Here is a 12,224-nt window from a genome sequence, read left to right on the forward strand (position 1 = left end):
CGTTCTTTATTACTTTTTGACAATGGTTGCTGGCAGTTCTGAAAGCAGCTTTAGTCTCAGTACATCTATTACGTTTTAAGCAATGGAAAAAGTGATTTCTGTGCGCAATGGCAGCAGCACATTCTGGAGAGAACCACGGCTGGCTGTTAGGTTTTCGCTGGTATGAAACGGTCAATACCTACAATTAACCATTCTGTCAGGTCTGATACTATAGAGGACACATCCTTTTTAAACATGGAACGCAGAGGTAGATTTAATATAAATGTACAGAAGCTATCCCAGTCTGCCATAGAGTAGAGTATCGATATACTGTAGGATGGAGAGATACGTCTGAAGACTTTTTACATTTCATTTTTATCTTAATTGATACAACAGAGTGGTCGGAAGATCCAACTAGAGACAGAACAGAAACTGAACATAGTTCAGGGCAAGTTGTGAGAAAAAGGTCTAGTAGGCTCGCATACTGGCCGTCATTGTCGGGCACACGGGTGGGTTCCTGAACAATCTGAGTGAGGTCATAGGCAATGGAGAAATCATGACAGAACCTCCCCTCATCATCGGTCTTGTTTGAAGTCTCCACATACGTGAATGTTAGCTGAAGGATAAGAAGATAGGACTTGGTCAATTTTCTCAGATATGCTTTTAAAGATAGTAACTCCGCTGTTGTGGGGGCGATAGAGAGTAAATATAAATACAGTAGTGTGATCTAAAGCAACCCGGAAGTACATATAGGGTAAGTTAGGATTTTCCCTGGAGATGTCCCTACCACATGGAAAGCCATCTTTAATATAGGCACATATTCCATGCCCATGGCGATCTTGGGGTCAGATTTAGAAGTTAAGTTAGAGTATCTTTTAATTGCGAACTCTAGGGAAATAGCCTGTCCAATGCCAGTTTCGCTTAAAAATAAAAGGTCTGGTTTAGTCTCCTGTAATTGGGTTTCAACCTCTGGAAGGTTAGAACATAGACCCCCGATGTTGGAGAAGGAGACATGGTAGTAGGGGTCTACATTGGAAGTTGGAGAACCGGGTTTAATCGTGGATAACATTGGAAATCTGGGGAGACTTGTTGTCATGTGGTCTCCAGCGAACCCCACAAGTTACTGCCAGTGAGCGATCACTGATGATAGCTTGCGAAATAATAATAATGTTCCCTCCCAAATTCATCACCACCCTGATTTAATATCATAGATGTTTACTATATTTTCTTAGTTTTTAACCCATCTTCACATTATGGTATGATTGTTTTTTAGTAGTTATGTGAACTTCATTTCCGTATTCATGTATTCTGCACCGATATGAAAATAAAGTCTATAGCAGAATATAGGATTCCTAACCATGTAACTGATGACAATACACTACACGTTTTGGTAAAAAACATGGGGGGGGGGAATGAACATAGAAGAACAAAAAACCAAAACTTCAAATGTAATTTCTATATTAAAAGTAGTGGTGGGACGATTAATCGGAATCGTTAATCGTAAGAATCGTGTATTTTGGGAGGTATCGGAATCGGAATCGCATCGTTAAAAAATACCTTAATTTTCCGATTCCTTCATTACGATTCTTTTAGTCTGATGTTGAAAAAAAGAAAAAAAAATTTCCTGATATTTCTAACCGCAAGAGAGAAATAAAAAGAAACCAAAGAAATTCATTATTAACAGGGCAATGCTTAGTGCCCCTCCCTTACAAGGTTCATTCATTCAGATCTATTGTAATCAAAACTACAAAAGAGTTAACTTGAAAAGAAGTATGCAGGGCTCTACATTGCGAGTAAAAATAAAAAAAATGCTTATCTTTTTGGCGATTGTTTTTTTTTTACTGACAAATCTTCTAATAGTGAATGAAAATGCTTTTTCAACTTATATTTTCTTAAAATAAAACGAGCAAAGTCAAATTATTTAAACAGTAAAAGGTTTAATAGAACAATATACTTTTTTTCTTTTTTTTTTTAAAAGAAGGCTTTTGAAAGAAATATCTCTAAAATGAAATTGATCACGTTGTATTATTTCGCAAAGTTTTGACAGTAGTCGGTTTCTTTTGAAGTTTCAAAAAAATCGACCCCATACCTATCTCTTCCAAACCTAAAGTTATTAAATAACCCCTTCATTAATTTAAGGGTAATTAATTCAATTCAGTCAAGTTTTTTGTTTTTTTTAATTTCATTGAAATAAAATCCATTATTTTTTTTTTCTCCAGAAAGATAAAACCCTGAATTTGATTATATTAAATGCAGAATAATATAATCTTTTTTCTAGAATTTTAAATTGAAAATTAAAAGTGTTTTGCGCAGTTTTTTGCCGAACGAAAAAGAAATTAATATATATATTTTTAAAAGCTTTTGTAATCAATTTTTATGTCTAAATAATATTTACGATTAATTAAATAATTTCATTTTAAAAAGTATTTATAAATAGAATTTTACTAAGGACTTATAGTTTAGCAATATTGAACCCCATCATCAACCATGTGTGAATTGAACACAGTCAACCAAAAAAAAAATTCAAAAGAAAATGCGGGTTTGTATTACTGTACACATAGATTCGAAAAAGTTGTCAAAAAACAAATATATAACAAATAAATGTTGTCAAAGGCAAGATGTTATTTTTCTACCTAACTGGATATATTTTTCGGGTTTTTATTCAATGTAACATGTTTATTCAGCTCGAAAAGCATACAGTGTTTACCGATGTATTGAAAAATTCAAAATGGCGCCCGACACTCTCTTTAACACGGTAAGTTCAGGAAAAGATGTTATAAATAATAAACTATACAAAATACTGCTAGAAACTCACTCAATATATGTTACCGTGACATATTTTGACATATATTCGGTGTTTTTTAAATAGTATTTTGTCTAGTTTATTATTTATAACACCTTTTCCCGAACTTACCATGTTAAAGAGAGTGTCGGGCGCCATTTTGAATTTTCCAATACATCGGTAAACACTGCATGTTTTTCGAGCTGAATAAACATGTTACATTGAATAAAAACAAAATAAATTACCCAGTTTGGTAGAAAAGTAACTTATCTTGCCTTTGATAATATTTGTTTGTTATATATTTGTTTTTTGACAACTTTTTCGAATCTATGTGTACAGTAATACAAACCCGAAAATGCATATTTGCATTTCATTATATAAACTTTTATACATTGGTTTCAAAAATTAAATTCTATAAGTTTTTTTTGTTAACTACCGGTTGGTATAATTAACCGCCCCATCCCGTTATATTTTTTTCTTTTTGTCTTTTTTAGCGGATTATTTTCAATTAATTATCCAAATAAGTGACTAGCTTTAAAACAAAACTTAATAGTTAATTATTTGTTTACAGATAAACTGAATTTTCTAATATGGCCCAAAGTCCAAAAAAAAGTCTTTTTGAAGATGATGAGTTGAAAGCCATTTGCAAAGTCTGTCAAATTAAAATATCGCGAGGAATAAAACCATCTAACATGACCACAACCAACATGTTAAAACATTTAACTATGAAGCAATAGCATCCAAATAAATTGGAGGAGCAAAATAAAAAAGAAAAGGAAGCAAAAAATTACCAACTAGTCACTCAGAGCAGTTTTATTAGTGAGGGTCGAAATCGCAGTGTCTTTTTTTTTTTTTTTTGCCTACGTCACCATCTAGGTGTCACCATTTTTTTTTTTAACCCTCCTTAACTTCAAAGAGTAAATACAATATATACAACTAAAAAAATAATTTTTAAACATGCTGATTCCATTCATGAAAAATTCTTTTAACTAGAAATTAAAACTTAGGTAAAGATAGCTGACTGACAGCAATAGGAGCACTGGTTAACTACTGAACCACGTGGAAAGGTGTGTGTGTGGGGGGGAGGAAATTAAATGATGATAATAAATTATGATAACCGTCTTTGAAAGGCACTAAACTCCTAAAATTTACTTTAAAATTTTAGGCGGCACTCCCCAGCGATTTTAAAGCACTCTCTCTCTCTCTCTCTCTCAAAAAAAAAAAACAAAAAAAAAGATTTAATTTTTAAGTTTGGGAAACATATTTATTATAACCAAATTCCTGTATGAACACTGGATCTACTTTATTGGACGTTAATTTGTGAGATAAGTAATTTTTCAATGTTTAATATGTTTTTAAAGTTTCAATTATCAATTAAATTTTTTTAATTGCATTTATTTTTCAATTTATTTTTAAAAAAAACAGGGTTTTAAATGTATTTTTCAAGGTAACAAGCTTCGAAAGAAGTCTAATAAAAAAAAAAAATCACTTAATTTTTAATTTCGACAACCCTGAGAATTTAATTATTAAAAAAATATTGAAATGTGACATTTTTTTATTTAACATTTCTATTAGTTCAATTAATTTTCTTTCAATAATTAATTTCACTCAACAAACTTCATCATTTTTTTTTTTTTTTTTTTTTTTTATCTTTTTCTGTAATTTTGGTAATTATGTTTGCTCAATTTTATCTAGTATTTCATTTGTTTTTTATAGTGGTATCATTTTTATATGTGTTCCTTTGATATACCCTATTTCAAAATTAGTTTGGCTAAACTTATTCTTCACGTTAGAAACAACGTGTAAAAGCAATGAAAAAGTAAGAAAAAATAATAGGTGTTAACTACTCCTTGTGAATTATGGAGGTCTGAAGAACTGCCGTCACAAATACAACTATCAATAGCCAAACAAAAAATCGTTTTTGAAATTCCTTTAATTGTAACTTTTCACTATACCTACCTTTTTGGTATAAAACACAAAAACTTTCGATTAATGGTATTTCTCATATATGGTCGTTAACTTTGGAAAGGTTATTTTGTATCTACGGCGCCATGTCACGTGGTATATTGTTTTTTTTTTTTCATTACGCACGTTCATTTATAAATTATTAAATCAAATATTTATCTTTTTTATATTTAATTAGTATATATTTTCTTTATCTTCCGCTATATTTTTTTTATTTAATTCATTAAATCTGTTAATTATGAGGACCAAAATAATGAATCGTGTGTATTTATTCTCTAATTTTCTTGTTTTTGTTCTGTTATATAAATTCTATTTTATTTGTTTTTTCTCTGAAGGATAAATTCTATTTTCTTTGAGTTTTTTTTTTCTGTATTCCAATTAAGTAAAATAAATTTTCTCTAAAATAAATTTTGCTAATTTTTCCGTTTAGTTTACTATATAATAATTTTATTTAAACCAAAACACGACAGTGTAGACATAAAATATCTCTTCTAAAGTTAGGGAACATATTTGGGAACTACCGACCATAAGTATAAAACTACCTGGTATATTTCAAAACAATAAATTCCCTAGGAATCGGAATCGGAATTGTACTTGGTATCGGAATCGTTAATCAATATTTTCCTGGAATCGGAATCGTATAAAAATTAGAAATCGTCCCAACACTAATTAAAAGTAATAGTTATTTCAACATATAATCTTGTGGGGGAAATCCAGCTCCCCAATAAGGGGCACTCTGGATAGAAACAAAAATAAAAATTGTCTCAGTCATGAAGGATTTCTTCTCCATCGGTCGAGGACAGAAAAGGTGAAATTGCAGCATTAGAACAGATACTACTACACTGTGATCTTGTCCTGAAGGCCAAGAATTATTTGTTTTATGTTTAATTGTAAGAAAAAGGTCTAGGAGACTTGCATACTGGCCGTCAGAGTCGGGTACATGGGTGGGTTCATGAACAATCTGAGTGAGGTCATAAGCAATGGAGAAATCATGACAGAACTTCCCCTCACCATCGGTCCTGTTTGAGTGGGTCAACCATTCCACATTGTGAAAATTGAAGTCTCCACATACGTGAATGTTAGCTGAAGGATAAGAAGATAAGACGTGGTCAATTTTCTCAGATATGCTTTTAAAGATAGTAACTCCGCTGTTGTGAGGGCGATAGAGAGTAAATATAAATGCAGTAGTTTGAGCAAGTACATATAGGATAAGTTAGAATCTTATCTGGAGATGTCCCTACCACATGGAAAGCCATCTTTAATATAGGCACATATTCCATGCTCATGGCGATCTTGAGAGTCAGATTTGGAAGTTGTTAGAGTAGCCTTTAATTACGAACTCATCTAGGGGAATAGTCTGTCCAATGCCAGTTTCGCTTAGGAATAATAGGTCTGGTTTAGTCTCCTGTAACTGTGTTTCAACCTCTGGAAGGTTAGAACATAGACCCCTGATGTTGGAGAAGGAGACATCGTAGTGGGAGTCTACGTTGGAAGTTGAAGATCCGGGTTTGTGTATTTTTTCTTGAGACTTTTCATGATGGAGTTTTGGGATTTGTGGACTAGATTGACAGACTTACTTAGAGCAGGAGAGAGAGAAAGTAAGAGAGAAAAAAAAACAAATAATTTTTTTTTTTTGTAGCACATGATAAGGTAAAGCCGTAACAATTACTCACTAATATGGCATTGAGAGGCCTACCAGAAGCTACTGCATAGTCCAAAATCCATTCACCAAATGGCAATACAGCAGCCCCAGTACTTTGCACCTGCTGATAGGACAGCCTCTGTAGTGGTTAATTCAAAGTTCGGGTCCCTAACTATCAGGCAGATAACGTCAGCCCAGATAATGTTTACCTCCAGCACCCTTACTAGTGACATGGCTACAAGGATACAGAAAATTTCCACCATCTCTAACAGCTGTTCACGCAAAATACTGCCAACCTAGAATACAGCTTTTTCTTCTCCCTTTGTCAGAAAAGTCACTCATTAAAATATGAGGACTGAGAGAAGCAAGAGTAATGGGAGCTGCCGACAATGCATCCACAATGCATTAAAAAATAAAATAAATAAAAATAAAAGATATTAAGTATTGTACTGATAAAAGTCCAACTGACGTGTTTAAGGGGAAGTACAGAAATAGATTCCACTCTCACTGAAAATAAATGGAATTATTGTAACTATTTCTGCTGTAAAAAAAAAATAAATAAAATCAATTAACTTGCTAGATATCAGGAAATCTGTGGACGAGAACATCTATTATTAGATAAAACAAATCAAACAATGAAAAACTGAAATAAATACATAAATTTGTAGTTAAAAATAACATTAAATAGTACAACACACTTTCTGCCAAAGTCTTCCATTTTTTCTTATCTTGCTCATCAGTTGAGTTCTCTCCGACTGTAGTTCCTAAAATAAGCTAAAGAAGTTGCTTAATGAATTAATGTGCTCCACCAGCTTATTGGTCAATGTCTGGCCATATCTCAGTGGTGGAAGAAAATTGATCATTATTTTGTTGCTATTACAAAACATTAATGAGAAGAGATCACAAAAATTAAATGCGCGCTTGTGTGGACAAACATAGCTATCAGTGAAATTAGTAGGGATTTCATTGGATAACAAAGGAAAACTATTTGTCAGTTTTAAATGTGATATTTGTTTTCAGCATTTTTAACGGTGAGTGTTGAGTTTGAAATAAACTACAAATTGACTAGAAGCAAATAAACGCTTTTAAATTAGTTAAAACATGCACACAAATAAACTTATCCGAGTAGATAGAAAAGTAATTTATCTTACCTATGGTAACATTTATTTGTTGTGAACTTATTTTATTTTTGCTTTCTGATGAAATGGCCATTTTACTATATGAGAATTATCACCTGCCACGTGATACCTTAATACTTGATCTGTGTAATAAATTGCGAACAGACGGGCTTACCTGACAAACGCTCGAGGTGTGCACTCTGCAAAGCGGGCACGTCCAAAGAAAAATGGCAAGATGGCGGCGGCCGGTTAATATTGCCAAGTAATCACGCAAAATCTCGTGTTCTCTCGCACACACGAGAGTTCAGCTTAGCATAAAAACGGGTCACTGTGATCAAGAAGGGAGAAGGAAAAACGTAGTCAAGACAAAGACGACGCTTCTGACGACTGAGAAGAAAAAAGAAGAAAAAGAGCAAGAAGTAGAAGAGGAAGAAGAGAACGATACATGAGAAGACGAGGTGTATGCGGTTTTGAGTAAATCGAAACAGACAGAAAAAAAACTGATAACAAGCTATTTTGGCTTTGGTATGGAGAAATTTGACATCAGATTAATTCCGGAATTCGATGGCTCCCCCACTGGTCCCTCGGTGGTCGAATGGCTGGAAAAGGCTGAGTGCGTTTGCCGGTTGTGCAAGATTAAAGACCCAGCTATGGTTATCCCATTGAGACTCACTAAAGGGGCTTATGCCGTGTACCAGCAGCTAGGGGAGGATCCGACCATGGAGCAGATTACACAAGCGCTATACGGGGCATTTGGTACAGACCCTTTTGTCGCCTGGAGGCAGTTTTCCGAACGCCGACTTGGGCCGCGGGAGACAATGGATGTCTACATGGTCAACTTGAAAAAGCTTGCCACTCCCTTCGGCGGTGCAAGTGATCGCATATTGGCATGCGCCTTTTTGTCGGGACTTCCGGATGAGGCAAGTCGACTGCTGCGAGCATCGTCAAGACTCACTGAGATTGGATTGGAGGAGTTATTGGCGAGAGCACGAAACATCTTGAAAGACGATCGAGAACTAGTCTCCGCAGCTGTTGACACTCTGAACTCGCCAACGAAGGGTCTACGATGCTATACCTGTGGTGGCCCCAACCACTTTTTCAGAGACTGCAAAAGCGGTACAAGGCGCACCCCTAATTATGGAGCACGACAAGTAATACGGTGTCACCAATGCAATAAGCCAGGCCACATAGCGCGGAATTGTCCGGGAAACGGGCAAGGGGAGGACGCCGCAGCGCTAGCACCCTCCCCAACGCGGCATTGAACAAAGCGCTGCCTGCAGTAACAGTTCAAGTTGATGGATGTGAACGTTCAGCGCTGGTTGACACCGGCTGTACCCAAACCCTTCTTCGAAAGGAATATTGCGCCACATGGAAGAAACGAAGGATCCCTGTACTTACTGTCGGCCAAGGCTCATTGGTGTGTTGTGGGGTCAGCGTTGTTCATATCAGCATTGGCAATGGCTCTCCGGTTGCTGTGACGGTGTTAGTGGTCGATGGGGAGCTGCTCGGATATGACCTTCTCCTTGGAATGGACGCTATCACACAGCTAGGCAGAATTACTGTGAACGGCGCCGGTGATGTGAGCTTCTCTCGACCAAACAAACAAATGTGTGCAGCAATCACTCTCGATGAGCCCGACTTCCATGCAGAATACGATAAGGGCACAAACACTTGGACAGCGTCCTGGAAATGGGCAGGCGACCAGCCACCAGTGTCATTGCGGAATCGACTTACAGAGTATCCCCCTCCTGCGTGGCTTAGGGGGCAGTACGAGGCAGAACTTCAAGTGTGGCTGGATAATGGCTGGTTAGTTCCATACCCAGAGGATGAGCTCGGGCCCCCGCGGGGGATAATTCCCCGTGATGGCTGTCAGACAAGAGAACAAGCAGAAAGTTCGACCTGTTCTTGATTACCGGGAACTTAATGAATACGTTGACCCACACACTGCGGGGGCTGATGTCTGTTCTCATAAACTACGGGAGTGGCGGCGGCAGGGTGCGGAAGCAGCCATACTGGACTTGCGAAGAGCGTACTTGCAAATACGTGTTGAGAAATCGCTGTGGCCGTTCCAGACGATGGTGATCAAAGGAACTCGCTATTGCTTGACCAGGCTAGGATTCGGCCTGAATGTAGCCCCTAACATCATGACAGCAATCATGCAGGCGATCTGGCGTCAAGATGAAGCGGTGCAACATGCGACATCGTCGTATATAGACGACATTTTTGTCAATGAGAGCCTCCTGTCTGCCCAGGCAGTCAAAGAACACTTCGAGCACTTCGGATTGTCGTGCAAGGAGCCAGAGCGGCTACAGGACGGGGCGAAAGTGCTCGGACTGCAGGTGAGCGGAAGTGCAGATGGCCTTCAATGGGGAAGGAGTGGTGAAATCCCGGAAATCCCATCTACCATCACACATCGGAGCACGTTTTCCATTTGCGGAAAATTGGTGGGTCACTTCCCTGTGTGTGGGTGGCTCCGAGTGGCTGTAGCGGCCATAAAGCGACGGGCAACTTCTATGTCAACTGGATGGGACGATGAGGTGCATGATCCTGCCCTGCGAAGCATGCTGGTGGAAGTTGTGGCCAGAGTGACCAATGATGACCCTGTACGGGGGAGCTGGTGCGTCGATGGGAGTGAATTTACAGTTTGGGTAGACGCCAGCTCACTTGCCCTTGGCGTTGCTCTGGCGGTCGACGGAAGGATAATAGAAGATGCCTGCTGACTTCGGCCGGAGAATGACGCCAAGCATATAAACCTAGCTGAACTCGATGCTACACTGAAAGGAGTCAATCTAGCGCTTCAGTGGCAGGCTAGAATCCTTCACATCATCACGGATTCCACGTGTGTGCATCGGTGGATGACCAATGCCTTGAACGGAAAAGCACGTCTCACAACGAAGGCGTCGGCCGAAATGTTGATCCGGAGGCGGCTTGCTACCCTAACCGAAACCACTAAGGAATACGACTTGGTCATAGATGTGACACTGGTGCAGTCCTGTTTGAATCAGGCGGATCGTCTGACCAGAGTGCCACGCCGTTGGCTAGACCTGCCAAAAGAAGTGAACAAGTCAGCACCTGTAAATTGCGCTGCAGTGGGACATAGACTCAGCCCGGAGCATATTAATGATGTCCATTGCCAAAGCGGGCACCCCGGTGTAAACCGAACGCTTTACTTCGTCAGATTGGTTGACCCCTCTGTGTCTCGGAGGGCTGTGAAATCTGTTGTGGGAAGCTGCAACACCTGCCGATCGATCGACCCAGCACCTGTCCGGTGGAAGAAGGGAATACTCAGTGTGAAGCGTAATTGGGATAGGATTGCGATGGACATAACGCACTACAACGGGAGGCATTTTTTGATGCTTATCGACTGTGGACCATCTAGGTTTTCATTGTGGCGGCCCCTTCGCCGGCAGGACGCGGCTGCCATTATCCATGAGTTGGAAGGTGTGTTCCTCGAGCGTAGCCCTCCTTCTAAGATACTCACCGACAATGGCCCCGCTTTTGTTAGTGAGCCGTTTAAACAGTTTGCAGATGGCTGGGGTGTCCATCTGCGTTTTCGGTGTGCCCATGTTCCCAGTGGAAACGGGATTATTGAGCGCAATCACAGAACTGTTAAGACAATCGCAGCGCGGAAGGGGTGTACGGTACCTGAAGCAGTCTATTGGTACAACGTTACCCCTAAGGACGATGTTTCACCCTCCACCGCGCCAGCCAACGCGCTACATACATACCGTGTCAGGGTGAGAGGTTTGGAGAGCAGCTCACTACCCGAACCGGAGCCACCACAAAAGAACATAAAAGAAGGAGATGTCGTCTGGGTTAAAAAACCCCGAGGCCAGTGCACGACTCGCTACGGAACCGGTCATGTCACTGAAGTGATCAGCCCGCAGGCGGTGCGAGTTGATGGAGTACCTCGTCATATTAAAGACTTAAGATCAGTATTCCAAACGCAGCTGCCGCTTGACGAAGATAGTGAAATTGAATCCGTGACCAGCGACCCATCATTCTGGTTCATGACGGCTTCAACGCACAGCGATACTGAGAGTGGTAGCCTTCAAAGTACTGACCCTCCTGCTGATGATGAAGACCCGAACAGTGATACTGCGATGCTCAGCTTTAGGTTCGCCGACCTTCGTGTCACGGAAGACAGCGCAGACGATGATGAAGCCCCGAATTCCCCTCTCCGAAGAAGCACTCGAAGAAAAAGGCCACCGCCTCCCTGCTCTTTCTGTGATAATGAGATCAGGGGGGAGTGTGTAATAAATTGCGAACAGACGGGCTTACCTGACAAACGCTCGAGGTGTGCACTCTGCAAAGCGGGCACGTCCAAAGAAAAATGGCAAGATGGCGGCGGCCGGTTAATATTACCAAGTAATCACGCAAAATCTCGTGTTCTCTCACACACACGAGAGTTCAGCTTAGCATAAAAACGGGTCACTGTGAGCAAGAAGGGAGAAGGAAAAACGTAGTCAAGACAAAGACAACGCTTCTGACGACTGAGAAGAAAAAAGAAGAAAAAGTGCAAGAAGTAGAAGAGGAAGAAGAGAACGATACATGAGAAGACGAGGTGTGTGCGGTTTTGAGTAAATCGAAACAGACAGAAAAAAAACTCTGATTACATGATCTTACTGTACCAAAAAGGAAGGAATGAATTTAGTAGAATGTTATTATTAAAAAGTAACTCCTGATGGCAAAAGTTATTAAAAAAAATTTTTCTGATAATCTGAAATTTTAAGTCTGT

General features: G+C 39.1%; 1 protein-coding gene across 3 annotated transcripts in view; it reads right to left on the reverse strand.

The window, feature by feature from the left end:
- LOC145260565 (embryonic polarity protein dorsal-like) overlaps window positions 1–12,224 on the reverse strand; it is a 753,749-nt gene that overhangs the window by 712,387 nt on the left and 29,138 nt on the right. Inside the window, exon 2 of one of the 3 annotated variants that reach the window (XM_080118820.1) lies at window positions 5,738–5,809. The exons of the other annotated variants lie outside the window; for them this stretch is intronic. Within the exon in view, the coding sequence (XP_079974946.1) occupies window positions 5,738–5,809 (72 nt within the window). The remainder of the gene's footprint in view (window positions 1–5,737; window positions 5,810–12,224) is intronic. 3 annotated transcript variants of the gene reach the window in all.

Source organism: Euprymna scolopes, chromosome 36 (genome assembly GCF_053919585.1).
Source record: "Euprymna scolopes isolate OS-2025 chromosome 36, ASM5391958v1, whole genome shotgun sequence".
In the NCBI taxonomy this organism is placed as follows: Eukaryota; Metazoa; Mollusca; class Cephalopoda; order Sepiida; family Sepiolidae; genus Euprymna; species Euprymna scolopes.